General features: G+C 38.4%; 1 protein-coding gene across 7 annotated transcripts in view; it reads left to right on the top strand.

The window, feature by feature from the left end:
- EXOC2 (exocyst complex component 2) overlaps positions 1-14,758 on the top strand; it is a 204,346-nt gene extending 189,588 nt beyond the window's left edge. For 6 of the 7 annotated variants that reach the window (XM_050939919.1, XM_050939918.1, XM_050939915.1 and 3 more), the window contains 4 exons: positions 3,466-3,588; positions 7,347-7,408; positions 8,419-8,478; positions 13,016-14,758. In XM_050939919.1, the coding sequence (XP_050795876.1) occupies positions 3,466-3,588; positions 7,347-7,408; positions 8,419-8,478; positions 13,016-13,106 (336 nt within the window). In that variant the 3' untranslated portion in view covers positions 13,107-14,758. The other variant, XM_050939922.1, reaches the window with a different exon arrangement.
- The last annotated feature ends 240 nt before the right edge of the window (positions 14,759-14,998 follow it).

Consider the following 14,998-nt stretch of genomic DNA (forward strand, 5'->3'; position numbering starts at 1 on the left):
TCTTCTGGATTCAAATCTCCCTCCCCTGGGTGCTGGCAAAGCCAGATGGTGCAAATGGTTAAATGGTGTCCATACAACCACCTCCGTACAGCGAATGTGGCTGGACCTGCTCCACAAATACTGTGCCAGGAAGTTGCTGTTTTGCAAAATGGTGATCTCTGCACAGAGTGACCTTGCACACATCGTAGGTCTAAGGTCACACTTTGTGGAGGTCACCATTTTGTAGATCAAAATAACGGTCTCTTGGTGTGGCACTTGTGGAGCAAGTCCGGACGTGTTTGGGAGCAGACAGCGTCAGATTGCGAGCTGAATCTGACCTGTTGGACCCACGACCCCATCTGCTGAGGGCACTATCCCCAGTTTGGGAACCGTGGATATGTAGCGTCTGAACTCCCAAAATGGGCCATGGCTTACAACAGAGAGGAGGAGTGTATGTTAAAAAAGCGTGAAATAATGATGAAAATTGAAATAATTATTTGCAGAGCTGCACACTTGCAGATGCATACTGTGACAGACCCAAACCAGTGGGGTACAGGAGTCTGGTAGAGGGCAAATATACTGGTCACTGGGTGAGTAGTTTTCTGTTCCCTGAGTGACCAGAGCAGGGGCTGCACTAGAGTAATCAAGAACTTGCTAGAACCAATTAAGGCAGACAGGCTGATTAGATCACCTGCAGCCAATCAAGGCAGGCTAATCAGGGCACCTGGGTTTAAAAAGGAGCTCACTCCAGTCAAGGAGGGGGGAGCCAGAGGAGAGGAAGTGCTTGTGAGGAGCTGGGAGCAAGAGGCATAAGGAGCTGAGAGTGAGAGGGTGTACTGCTGGAGGACTAAGGAGTACAAGTGTTTTCAGACACCAGGAGGAAGGTCCTGTAGTGAGGATAAAGAAGGTGTTTGGAGGAGGCCATGGGGAAGTAGCCCAGGGAAGTGTAGCTGTCATGCGTCTGTTACAAGAGGCACTATAGACAGCTGCAGTCCACAGGGCCCTGGGCTGGAACCGGGAGTAGAGAGTGGGCCCGGGTTCCCCCCAAACCTCCCAACTCCTGATCAGACACAGGAGTAGTTGATCCAGACTGTGGGGAAGATCACTGAGGTGAGCAAATCTGCTAATAAGCACAGAACCCACCAAGGTAGAGGAGGAACTTTGTCACAACACCTAAGTGTAAATAGACTATTGCAGCAATTTTCTAAAGTACTTAAGCTATAGCACCTGTTCTAAATAATCCCATCCCTCGCCATCACAAAATGTATTTTCTCATTAGTATTACCAAAACCTTTCTTTCACATAGCACAGATAACACTGTTCTGTCTTTAGACCCTCTTTTACTTGCTTAAAATTGGCTTTTGAGTATTTTAGGCTCCTTTTAATATTTTCTTTAATTAGAGACACTAATGCAAATCGAAATATTTTCATGGCTTTTGGAATTCCAATTAAAACAGATTTTTGCTTTGATGCAGGTGTTTACCTTCAGTGTATGTAGCACAAATACTGCAGCATTGTGCTAGTATCTGAGTATGAAGAAGTTAACATAACTATAAACCACAGTGAAAATGATTAGTCTGTTTTCATTTTCCAGGATGAGTAAATTACATGAAAGGAACAAACAAAATAAGTTAGATTTTTCTTTTAAATTCAGTTAAAATAATCTAAATTGTTTTTAATAAACACAAGGACATTTTAAAAATGATTTTTAACTTGGCTGTGTCCTTTTAAGTAAGTATGATGATTTAAAGTCCTGATTCAGCCAGGGAGTTACACATGTAACTAACTTTAAAAAGTTTGTTGTCTCATTGACTTCAATTGGACTACTCGTGCTTAAAATTAGGACATATGCATAAATACCCTATTGAATTGGGTGCTAGCTGATCTTCCCATGTTAAGTTTTGCCTCATGAATTTCTATGTGTGAAATGACATTTTCACAAGTACTTGCAGAAGTATGTGAATTTGACCATTGGTGTGAAATTTTATAATTTCCACAAGAGTAACACTGTTTTCTGCTGAAATTTTGCCAGTCTGGCTCAGTCTTAGATTTTGCCAGCAACGCTGCTGATTTTTGTAGTTTAAACAACACTAGTTAACCATCAACTGTGCAATAGGCAGGTTCTGAGGTGAAAAAAATTACTTTAACTAAAAAGTCAAATTTGAACTGAAACCAAAATAAGTATAGTTTCTGCAAAAATGTGGTAATCTACTATGGCTGAGAATTTTTTTCCTGAGTTCTGTCAAGTAACATTGAGAATGGCCATTGTGGGTACAAATACTTTCTCCTTAGTAGAAGGCTTTGGTCGTTTTCTTGGTATGCTTGTGTTGTATTGCTCAGCAACACCCATTTTGCTTTTACCGTTTTTCTCTGTATGTGACCAAAATTGTTGGCTTTTGTGGGTCAAAGCAGTTAAAAGCAAGATGATTATTTGAAGTAGCAGTTGAGTGACTGATAGCCAGCATATGTGTGGTCAGTATGCCTTGGCTGTAGTGCACATCTGTTATTTTACTGTTTGTCTAGTCTGTGAGATCCATGACACATCACTCTCACATATATTGTGAAAAATCGGGTCTGGTTCCTAAATTCATATTTGAGTTTTACTCATCCACATACTGGTGTTTCTGATTATGCATTTCTATTAAGCAGTTTTTCATTGTCAAATCAGACACGCTCCTGACTTTAACATAAAGCAAAGGTCCTGTCGCAAAAGTGTGACCCAATCATTAGTTGCTGGCTTGCTTGTTTTTTTTAAGAAATCTGAATAAATTAATAATGAAATTTCTAGCCAAAATCATCATCATTCCCCATGACTCTGATCACATCACTTCCTCCTCAAATCACCATCCCTTTTTCTTTCCCCTCCCTTTTCCACATGTAATCCACACTGCTCCTCATTTTCATCATCAAGGTTTAACACAACTCTGCTCTACCTATAGAGCCAATCTCATTTCCTCTTACCCACCTCTTGCCCAGTGTTCCGCCCAATTTTCTCTCCTAATTATCTGAGACATTATCCCTTTTCCGATGCACTAACAGTCTTTTGCTGTCTTTAAATCTCTCCTTAAACCCGGCTTTTTTGCCAAGCTTCAGGTCTCTGACACTGTTTGATCTCATTTCAGCGCCTGACTATCTATTTGTTTTATTACTCTACTATTTTGTAAGCTTCTTAGGAGGTGGATCTTGTATTATTATTAAATTGAATTATGGCAGCAACTATGGACCCTAATTGGGAATCCAAGCACTGTTGGTCTCAGTGTTATACAAGCAAGTAATAAAAAAGACAGTCCAAGAGAGTTTTCAGTCTAGGTTTATGACAAGCCATAACAGGTGGAACAAACTGGCTGAGCAGTGAGAAGAAGATAAGGTGCTTCTGGGAAAAGCAACGAAACATGCAATCAAGGTTAACTCTCCATGTCCATACTAAGGTGCAATATAAATATTAATGCAGATACCCAATTCATAACTCTGATTGAAAACCGGCAGGTATTCACCATCTCTAAGGAATTAGTGCCTCGAGTACTGTCAAGGCTTGTGGAATCTGTTGCTGAAGAACTAAGTCGACTGATGCAGTGTGTATCATCGTTCAGTAAAAATGGAGCTTTACAGGTAGATAAAGACTCTTGAGTTTCTGTTTCTGAGTTGAGAAAATTGGAAATACTGTAGCTAGAAAGTAAGAGGGAGAGATTTCCCCATTATTGTTGGACTGTAGCTTAATAGCCTGTTTGTATTCTAATGCAACCAACAGCTGTTGTAGAAGTTATATTTTTACCTATTGTTTTACAGCAGCCAATTAAATATTTTGATTGTGTTCTTATTTTTGTCCGCAAAGATTTTGGTTTTAATAATGTTTTTAATTGTATTTTAAAGCTTGTTTTTAAATCTGTTGGTATTAGTGTGGAAAGGCCAGTGTAGCGATGTGTCGTAGTGGTATATTATTCCACTGTTTGGAGAGAGAATAAAAACATTTCCTGTATTGTATGACTCCAAAGGAAGGCATAGCTGCAAAATATCTGCAAAATAACATCACTACAGAAACACTTGCAAAAATTACCATTAAAGAAAGTCTTAAAGATCCATTTATCAAAAGTCTTGCCATTCCCATTTCAGATTAGATGAATCAGTACTAACAACGAGCAAATGAATTGTGACCAGAGTACAGTATTTTAATAAACAGAGGTGGGCGGAAGTGTGTGCTGGCCCATTGTTTCTAACAATTTATTTTGAGTGCTTTTCTTGTGAAATTAAGTTTCCCAACAAGGTTCAAGGAAGGGTAGGTTCTTAGGGTTTTGTAAATAACTATAACCCTGGTGCTTCATTAGTAAAATATTTATAGAATACATGGTTTAATCACATTCTTCATAGAATCAGATCCAATAGTTCTTACTCAGACAAAACTCTTAAGTCAATGCTTTTGAATCTTTTGACTGAGGAATACCAATAGGCTATATATGGTCTGTGAATTGTTTGTAGTCCAGTCAATTAATTGTACATCTTAAAATATCTTCATATTCAGGTTTTACTTCAATTCTTCCATGTCTTGTATTTAAAAAGTATGTTTAGCTTTTAAAACCCATGCTTAATAATGCAGATAAAAGAAATAGAAATCTGCAGCCAACACCCATCTTACTGTTCTTTCAGATTCATTTTAAAATTCTAAAGCAACTGAAAATCTTAACGAAAATTGGTTTATTTTTAAAAATATATTACACTCTTTGTATTGAAGATACAATGTAGAGTATTATCAACTTAACGTTTAAAGAGGAGGTCCATAGACTATTTATGTTTTTTAGTTAGCAATTAAACTTAATTGGAGCAGAAGACTCCATAGCCTAGTGAAATTACAAGGGTGTAATTAACTAGTGTATATTTAAAATGTAATTACATGTAAATGTGTTAAATACATATGGTATTTCACAAATGTGACAAGGAAAATATTTGAGACCGAAATGTGATATGTTGTAATCCACAGTTGTCTCATACAAAGGAGCTTTGTGTTCCATACTGGCATACATGAGCATTCTGGTAGTTTACCTACCGTTAATTGTGCATATTTTCCAAAAGGGATTTTGGAGGGATGAGGAGTTTACTCACAATAGTTGTATAATGTTGTTAAAGGCAAAGTCTCAGGACTATATTTAAATATTTGATTTTTGTTTTTAAATCAAGCTTATGATTTTTTTAAACAAATGACCTATACTGTGTGGCAGGGTCCTTCAGATTGTGGCAGTGCCTGATTTGAACTCATACCATGGAAGAGGTGGCACTTTACCAATCTGTGGGTAAGACAGATAGTTTAACACTGCCCTGCTCACTTCTGATTGCTCCATTACTTTGAACTAGTTCTAGAAAAGTCTAAAGAAGAAAGAAAGCTCCCTTTGACTCAACAGGCACTTTCTCTGACATACTGCCTCTCTAGGACTTGCAGGAACTACCAGCTGCCATCTGATATTCTCTCCAGCAGTCTTGGCATCTGGTGTGGGGAAATGTAAATATTAGATCCCACCATATTATAAACCATATGTACAGTTTTGATTTTAAATATATTTGTAATACTTTCCAAGTACTGCTGGTAGAGTAGCATGTGAGGGAGAATTCATGTTTGAAGGACTTCTTTCACAACCAGGTAAGGTTGGTAAATAAAGGCTCTGCATAATTAACTTTTGAGTTGAATAAGTAGCCCACCTTTTATTGAACTCACTCCCTGAACCCATAACTGAAAGAATTGTCTCTTCCAGCAGAAAAATTTGTCAGTTGCATTCCCTTTCTACCATTCTGGCCATAATCAACCCTCACTATTGATAGATTGATTGTACCGAAACCGGTAGGATATGGACCATACCAAACTGCTCAAAAATACTATTCCCTGTGGAAAGAACTGAGCTTTGACAAAAGATGCCTCAATCTGTATTTAACAGCCATTCTCCTGATCCAGACACTCCCTACATATCCAGGCTTCACTCACTCCCCAGCCTTGTTCTTGATGTTAGGCATAAACTATCGCTCCTGATAATGTGCCGCTACCACAGTGGGCTTTTGCCTCTTAAAACTGAAACATAACTGCACAACTTAGTGTTACATTAAAACCCAAGAACTCAAAATTTTATTGGTGGCAGAACCAGGGTCTAAAAGCGCCTAAGGCACCTAGCTCTCAAAAATCCTAACCCATTCATCCTGAAAGAACCTACAAGATGTTCAAGAAAGTTGAGAAGGCCCATCTATGCTTGTCATTTTCCTACAAGAGAAACATTTCTCCTTAACATAAAATTGGTGGTCAGCTAAATCCTAATGCTTACCAGGAAGTCCTGCACCCTTAACGCACAAATCTGTGCTGGCTGCCTATATAGCAGGGAAAAATAAAAACTCTGTATGTATGATATATGTATAAGATATTCCCAAACAAAAGCCTTAATTACAGTTGAAAATAAATATGTAAGTTAGAGTTTAAAAACCTTTATTAGAAAGTTGACGTAGTTATATTAACTTTGGTTAAGTTGGATCAGTCTCTGCATTTCATGGTTGGATCCACCAGAATCTCTGTAATGGGCTGAACAAAAGCTGATTGTGAATTATGATGAAGTTTGTGGCTTTAATCCATTTCTAGAAAGAAATGTGTAAATGGGATTTTTAAGTATTGATCAAATTCATGGTGTTACCATCTTCGCATAAAACCCATGGTGGAATGAGAACAAAGAAGATCTCTTAAACCCTGCTTGATTCACTTTTACCTCAGAAATGTACCCAAACTTCATTTTCCATTGTAGCCTGCTTAGCTGGAAATTGACAAATAGGTACATTGCTGAGGTAAAATCCGCATGCCTGTATACCCAGTGAAGTGACAGATGAGACAAGTGGAGCAGAACGATCTACTTCCTCATCTGAAGAAGAAAATTAATTCAGCAGCAAAACCCAGACTAAAATGTGTATTAACCGATTTTTGTTCTCGTGTTTTCTTCCCCTCTGGCCAAACTGTACTGTAAGGTGCTAGTCTTGCCCTGTAGAAGGCAATAGCTAAAAGCAGAAAAGCATGGAAATGCTATCCCAGAGCAAAAAAAGAGCACCAGAGTTTGCTTTGGTACTGTTACTGGGAGACTGCTCTTTGTTTGGAGACAACTACATAGTGATTTGATAAACAATTTGACTTCAATTTCACAAATATGTAATAGTTCCTGTAGCACTTCTTAACTGACATGGCAGAGTGGTAACCAGAAATACAGGAAACAAGTTATTGAAGTTTAAGGCTGCTTAAAGTTGCAGTGTGCAGTAGTATTTTGCTTCTGAAAACAGGCGAGAGGCTTTGTGACATATATGTTTAATTAACCAAAGAATGTTTTAAATTTGTAACAATGGTTACATTCTGTCTCTAGGCAAGGCTTGAAATTTGTGCATTGAGAGATGCTGTGGCCGTATACCTAACGCCAGAAAGCAAGTAAGATGCTAAGTAACTTGTGCTCTTGATTTAAAATGAAATGCCTGATAAATATGAAAAAACCACTAAATACAGTTTAAATATTTGTTTAAAGAAATTTTATTTCAAATTAATTTCAAACAATGGCATACTTTGAATACTCAGTTGTTAAGCTCATCTCTGATAATGGGAAATATTGTTACTTTTATGATCAGATTTTGAGCAGTATCTTTTCATCTAATTTCGTGAGTATTGCTTCCCTGCTCTCCAAGAGTCTGGCAGAGATAGGGATCTGGATGAAAACAGTTTGGCATAAACACAGATTGGATAAGATGAAAATGCTGCTTGTTGCAATCAGAACAAAGTGATTCACAGTCTCTGGGTCTCATTAGGTTCCTCCTGGTTCCTGGACTCCCCACTAGAAGTAATGGCCAGGAATACCTTAATTCATCTTCTATTGGCCAAAATGTACCCTTCTCACTTGAATGCAGATTTTGACACTGTTACGTACAGCTCTGTCAACTTAGCACTTGACTACTGTAACACCCTCTGTGTAGAACTCTTGGAATGGCCTGTCTCTTACGTACAGCAAGCCTGTCTCTTACGTACAGAGCATATACAGCTGTACTTTGTACTCTTCATTTTCTTCCTGTTCAGTTCTGGGTGAAATTCAGATTGTCAACTATTATTTATAGGACCATAAATAACTAAGACCGGTTATTTCGGAGACTGCCTCTTCCTCTATGGCCCCTCACAGCGACTGTGTTCAGCATGAATATTTTTCCTGTCAGTCTCCAGGGTTTATCTGGTATCAGGTATTTTCAGTGACTGTGGAATTTCTTCAGGCGAGAAGTCTATCTGAGCCTATGGCTGGCTATGTTCAAATTATACATAAGCCTGAGGTGTTGAGTTGATAATGTGTTAATTTAGCTCAATCAAAACATTTCATAAATTGAAGTATGTATTCATGGAGATATGGAGGGAGGCTGTGAGAGAAAGTTAAATTAAAATTAAATATGTTTGCATTACAGCTCAAGTTTTAAGCAAGCTTTGGAAGCCCTGCCGCAACTCTTAAGTGGAGCAGACAAAAAGTAAGTGTACTTGTACTTGTACTTTAACATTTATAATACCACTCGCAAGAGTACTGTTTTTTTTAGTGCAGTAGCAAGATAGTGGTGCTGAAGAATAAGTTATGGCATTTGACTTTTGTGAGTCACAGAATGGCAGCCCTGATTCAGGACAAAGCCCTGTTTCAGTGTGGGATGTTAGACCTAAATTTTACAGCAGAAACTTTGGCTTTATGTTGCACTGCTCTGTTCCCTAGTCCAGTGTAATCAATACAGTATCATTTTTGAATTACAGTCAATTATAGCTTTTCACGCTAATTTTCAAGTTTCAGTGTGCTGTATTGTCTTATTCTGTTGAATACCAATAACTGCATTGGAGAAATAGCCAGGGAGGAAAACTGAAGCTTTGACAATTGGTGTTTTGGGGAACTTGGAAGACAGTTTTGTTTGGTTTTGTAATCCAAAGGCTTTAAATAAGAGGGGAATGTAGTGCTCCTTTAAATTCAGAAGTAGAGGAAATTTAATTCCTCTTTCCCCATCCCAGCAGCCCTTGACAAAGGCATTCTGCCATGCTACATCTAAACCAGTATTATATAGTGGTGGATAAGCACGTTAGCTTGATGTTTAGACTAAAATCAGAATTAGTGCCAACATTTAAATTGTCATAATTAACTTTCAGAGTTAACACTCATTGTGGTGAATAGACAGATTCACGTTTCCACACCTATTGTTTCAGGCGGTCAGCAAATTCAAGCAAATGTTGCTGTGTTCATTTCCACTGTTTTTTCACAACTGTAAGGGCTAGAAACTTCAGTTTTTCCTAAATGAGAGCTTAGATTCTGGAATATAATTAAAAATTAATAACTTCTTTAAAAATAGCCACTTATACCATCATCTAATTGTATTATACAAGGGCCCTTGATACTGGCCAAGAAGGATTCAGATCTGAAGATGATGGCCACTGTGACCCCAGTCTAGCAAAGAATTTAAGTATGCACTTAGACTAAAGCATGCAAGTAATGCCATGTGATAAATGGGCCTACTCACACATTTAAGGTGAAGTATGTTATTAGTGCTTTGCTGGTTTGGGGCCAGAGTGCTCAGCACTTTATAATGTTGAGCCCATAACAAATGTATTTACACACACAAACACACGCGCACACATCTCAGAAAAACAAACCTGATATTGGTTTGTGTTCTATGAAACTGAAACCAAAGATGTGTGAAACATTTGCACAGAATCCATTCAGACATCACCTTAGTTCAATATTCTGTAGACACAAGCAAAAGATGCTTGCACAGCTACAAAATTTGTGATCCCTGCCTCCCTGCAATGGGCCTCCATCCATTTATCCAACAATTACTCCTTGCTCCTGCCATCCACAAGCCTCAAGACCTCTCCCCACCTTTTCCAGCTCTCCATGAGGGTCTGAAGATAAAAAAGGAGCCTCTTTGGGGTTAAGGAACATTCCCCTTTGCAATTGGAGTTCATCGAAATTAAACTTTCAGACAAACCCATAGAGCTTGGTATGTTTACAACCACTGTGCACTGAACTACAGAGGGCGGTTCACAAACAAAGTTCTGTACAGTTTTTACAGCTCTACCTCCACCCAGAGGGCAGCTCTGAGGACCAGAGAGCTAAGGATGTGTTCTATACCTTACATTATTTTCTCAGGTATGTTACCACTACATCTGTAAACTCCCCACGCCATTCATGACACAATTAAAAATAATTATGTTAAATGTATTTTTTATGGAATGATTTAGAGCTGCTGGTGTTACCAATAATACACTCCATGTAATATTGAAATATAGCTTGCGTGTGAATGATGGATGTCCTCAGTAGCCTTTCCCAGAGGGGCTGTTGGGGAAGTGGGTATTAATTTGTGTTTTCACTCGCTGACCCTAGGAAAGCCAAGCACCTGTTAATTTTACAGAACACAACTTATTATTTGTTTTTGGAAAAAAATGATTGGCAGCTGCTTAAAGGAAGCCTGCAATGGATTTTATAAAATTGTGTGGGCTGCCCTTTCTCGCTGCTTTTGATGTAGACCTCCAAGTTTGGGGGTTTCCCCCTCCCCCCAAAATGCTTAATTTTACCTTAGAAATAGGAATTCTGGTTTTCCCTGGTTTTGCGGGAGGAATTTCTTGCCACTCTGCGATGTTCGGTGTGATCTAGTTAAAGCGATGGGAGCATTGAATCTTTAACAAAGACACCCTGTCACAAATATTCCATATGCATTGTAGCTGAAGAGGAAAGATGGTCTGTGGTTAAGGCATTCAACTATTGTTCAGGAGATCTGGTTTCGATTCCCAGCTCTACCACAGACTTCCTGTGTGACTTGGGACAAGGCACTTAACCTCTCTGTGTCTCAGTTCCGTATCTATAAAATGGGGGTGATGATACTTCCTTTCTCCCTCCTTTCTCTAATGTTAGACTGTAAATTCTTTGATGCAGGAACTGTCTCTTATTACATGTATGTACGGTGCCTAGTGCAGTGAGATCCCTAGTCTCATCTGAGGCCTCTAGCCATGCCTGTGACACAAATAATTACGTTGAGATCAGTAGGTGCTAACATAAACAATAAAGCATTTTAAATAGCCTGATGGAAAATCTCATTACCTTGCATTTGGTCAGCTTTCAATCTCTTGACTTTTTTGATCTTGCCATTTCACTAGTTCTCCAGGCATCATGAAGTCTTCCTAAGTAGCAAACCAGGCTTTTAACACACACAAAAACAAAAAAAAAGTTCAGACCACATTATTTTGTGCTGCTACTCTGAAACCTGACATTAGTTTGTTTGTTTGTTTGTTTTCAGAGTGATAGGCACTATACAGACACAGAGAAAGAAACATTTTCTGTCCAAAAGAGTTTACAGTCTAACTAGACCTAGACCATAAGAAGGGGAAAAAAGGGGGGAGACTAGGAGAAGCAAGTCTACTTTTTCTTTTGCAGGTCACCTTTTAAATGAAAAATTATTTTTGAAGATAGCATTTGTATGAAGGCAAAAGCATACAACCTCTGAGGCTATGTTCTTCCATGAGCACATAATTTTTACTGTCCCATTATGCAGCAGGTTAAATATAACTTGTGCTTGTTGTACATCTAAACATTAGCTATATATATTTGTAAAGCAGTGCCAGCATTTGATCTGATTTAAGTTGACCGTGTATTTGAGAACACAGAAATAACTGCTAAAGCTTTAAGTAGGGTTTTCCTTTATCATCCTATTCAGCCACATAAAAACAGGCTCCTTGTGATACGTTCTAAAAGAACAAGCTTGTGGGACTATAAGAAAAAGTGGCAAGTTAACACAATCTGGTCCTAACATTCCCGATGCTCTGCTACTGATTCCCTGAAAGCTGCTGCTTCCAGTATGTGTGTGTTAGTGTCACTGCAGTGGAATTTGTCATTTTCCTGCTGTATTGTGAAAAATTATAAGAATTTTCATACTAAAACAAATCAGAAGTCTCTGTGTTCAAGTATCCGGTCTCTAACAGTGGTTTATACAGGATCTGTTACCAAAGGATGTAAAACTACTTCAGAGCATTCAGTTGTCTGACATGATACTGTGGGAGATGTGACAGACCCAGGCCAGTGTGGTACAGAAATTTGGTAGAGGGCAAATATACTGGTCACTGGCTGAGTAGTTTTCTGTTCCCTGAGTGACCAGAGCAGGGGCTGCACTAGAGTAGTCAGGAACCTGCTAGAACCAGTTAAGACAGACAGGCTGATTAGAACACCTGCAGCCAATCAAGGCAGGCTAATCAGGGCACCTGGGTTTAAAAAGGAGCTCACTCCAGTCAGGGAGAGGGGAGCCAGAGGAGAGGAAGTGCGTGTGAGGAGCTGAGAGCAAGAGGCACAAGGAGCTGAGAGTGAGAGGGTGTACTGCTGGAGGACTAAGGAGTACAAGCATTATCAGACACCAGGAGGAAGGTCCTGTAGTGAGGATAAAGAAGGTGTTTGGAGGAGGCCATGGGGAAGTAGCCCAGGGAGTTGTAACTGTCATGCAGCTGTTACAAGAGGCACTATAGACAGCTGCAATCCATAGGGTCCTGGGCTGGAACCCAGAGTAGAGGGTGGGCCCGGGTTCCCCCCAAACCTCCCAACTCCTTGATCAGACACAGGAGGAGTTGATCCAGACTGTGGGGAAGATCACTGAGGTGAGCAAATCTGTCAATAAGCGCAGGACCCACCAAGGTAGAGGAGGAACTTTGTCACAGAGGGTAAGTAAGTACTAGAGGAACTTGAACACAAAAGAATAAGATTTTCCTTGCATTACCCACAATAAGTAGTTTAAAAAAAAGATAAAAAATAGGTGTGCATCTACAGTACCTGTTTTTGTAGTAGTGCATATTTGTTCCTGGTATGCTATATTGGAGAAACTTAACTATTTAATGTATACAAAAATATTACTTCCTTAATGTGTCCAAGGTCAGAGAGCTTGGGATATATGCCACATTAATTACCTTCTGAATAAATGGATAAACCTAACTTGCAACACCCCAAATCTGTAAACTCCAAACCACCAAAGTTATACAATGTTTTCTTTTTTACAGGTTATTAGAAGAGCTACTAAACAAATTTAAAAGTAGTATGCACCTGCAGCTCACCTGCTTTCAAGCTTCTTCGGCAATGATGAAAACATAGACAACAGCAAAATACAAGCAATCCCACAAAAGAACACAGATAAACATACTCCCATTACACCCGACTGTTTTCATTTCCTTTGAACACTTAACAGAATACTTACTCATTGGAGTGGTGTTTCAATTTACTGGCAGGCAGTGGTGGTGTAGCCTTCAAAATAAGAAAGATTATTAGAAATGCCACTGTAAAAAAAATTATCTATTGTTTTTCATCGTATCAAGGCTCTTTACAGCTGTATGTTTATAGAGAAATCTTCATTTGTGTGCTGCAAAGTATATTTCATTTGTTAGAAACATATTTTGAAAATGGGGCATGTTAGACATTTCTGAATATTTCTGTGTATCAGTTTGAAACTCCCTGGACACACAGGAATGCTGATATGAGAGGATTTGTATATTGGCATGTTGTATAAACTATCCAGAAGCATACTGCAAATGTTACTACCTGCAGATGGCTGTAATACACATTCAAATATAGTATGCTGAAGAAGGAGCTGCATGTTTAAAAAATGTAGCACTTCAGGTAATTTCTCTGCCATTGTCTTCAAGTGCTCACAAATCTGACTTCTTGGTGTTTTTTAAATTCAGCTGATCTCCTGGGCAGGGCAATACTGTGTTGTCTATTCCAGTTCAGTCAGAAAGTCAGGGTTAAATATATAGGCAAAATATAGCAGTATGGTTACCTTTTCAGTGGCCACTTAACAGTTAGTGACTACTCTGTGTTGTAAATGCAAGCACCGCAGTATTTTAAATAATCTAAATCTTCACTAAATCGAATATTCTTTATTGGTTAAGGTCTAGAAGAACAAACAACTTCTCAGATAGTCAAAAATAAGCTACCAATAGTGTAGTGTAGGCCACTGGATTTTGCTGCTTCCTTTCCACTTCCTCTCCTGCCTTTTCTTCTTCTTTTAGACTTACTCCCTCTGTCTGCCATCCCTCCCTGATTGTAGCATTCTCATCAGGAAATACTGAATTCCTGTTGTGAGTGAGTGGAGATTAAGCAGACCAAAGACAAATTCTGCTGTTACTGCCATAGGTGTGTAATCCTAGAAGCTGTGTATGTATTGTTGCTTCTCTACTGACCCTAAGGACTCACATGCTATGACTTAATGTAAAGTACAGAAAATAAAGATGCCATAAACTAAAACAAATATTAGTTAGTATAGGCTGTTAGTTTGAAGGGGGTTGGTTTTTTTACTGATCTACTAAACAAATAATGGCCAATAATTATCTGCTGTTCATGTATTTAAAGTTATTTTGGCCTGCTTTACAGAAGCCGTCATTTGAATTCATAAAACATTTTTAATGAATCACTGGAAATTCTATATCTTGCCAATACGGTTAAATGCTTTAATAATAAAACATAGAGCTTCAATAATAAGCTATGAAATATTGTAGGAAACAATTTGATGCCTATGTACATGGCTCAATTAGCATTAAGAGCATTTTAATGAAAATCTGAAACTTTTTAAGTGCATATGCTTATTGAGGGAGTATTAAACAGTTACCTGGACCACTGTTGCTTTCCTAAATATGTTATCTAACCTAGGCTGAGTATGTACATTTATTGTCACAGTTTCTGGTATGATTGTACAGTTTGTTAGACCTGCACTAACTTCAGAATAATAAAGTGATGTTTAAGCAAGATGACCATGAACTTTTTGTGAATTCATTATTTTTAAAGAATTTATGACCTTCTTTACATAATATGTGAGGTTTTATATTTGCATCAGCTAGGTTGCAACATTTATGAAGCTTTTATGCTCAAGTAAGAAAACATCCCTCAGAGTGTCATTATATTGATCACTTTATGTAACAAGAGATTGGTTGTTCTGTTCAAAACCTAAGCCAAGCCATTTGCTTTTAGTTGAGTCTTTCTACAAGAATGCT

Source organism: Gopherus flavomarginatus, chromosome 2 (genome assembly GCF_025201925.1).
Source record: "Gopherus flavomarginatus isolate rGopFla2 chromosome 2, rGopFla2.mat.asm, whole genome shotgun sequence".
Classification (NCBI taxonomy): Eukaryota; Metazoa; Chordata; order Testudines; family Testudinidae; genus Gopherus; species Gopherus flavomarginatus.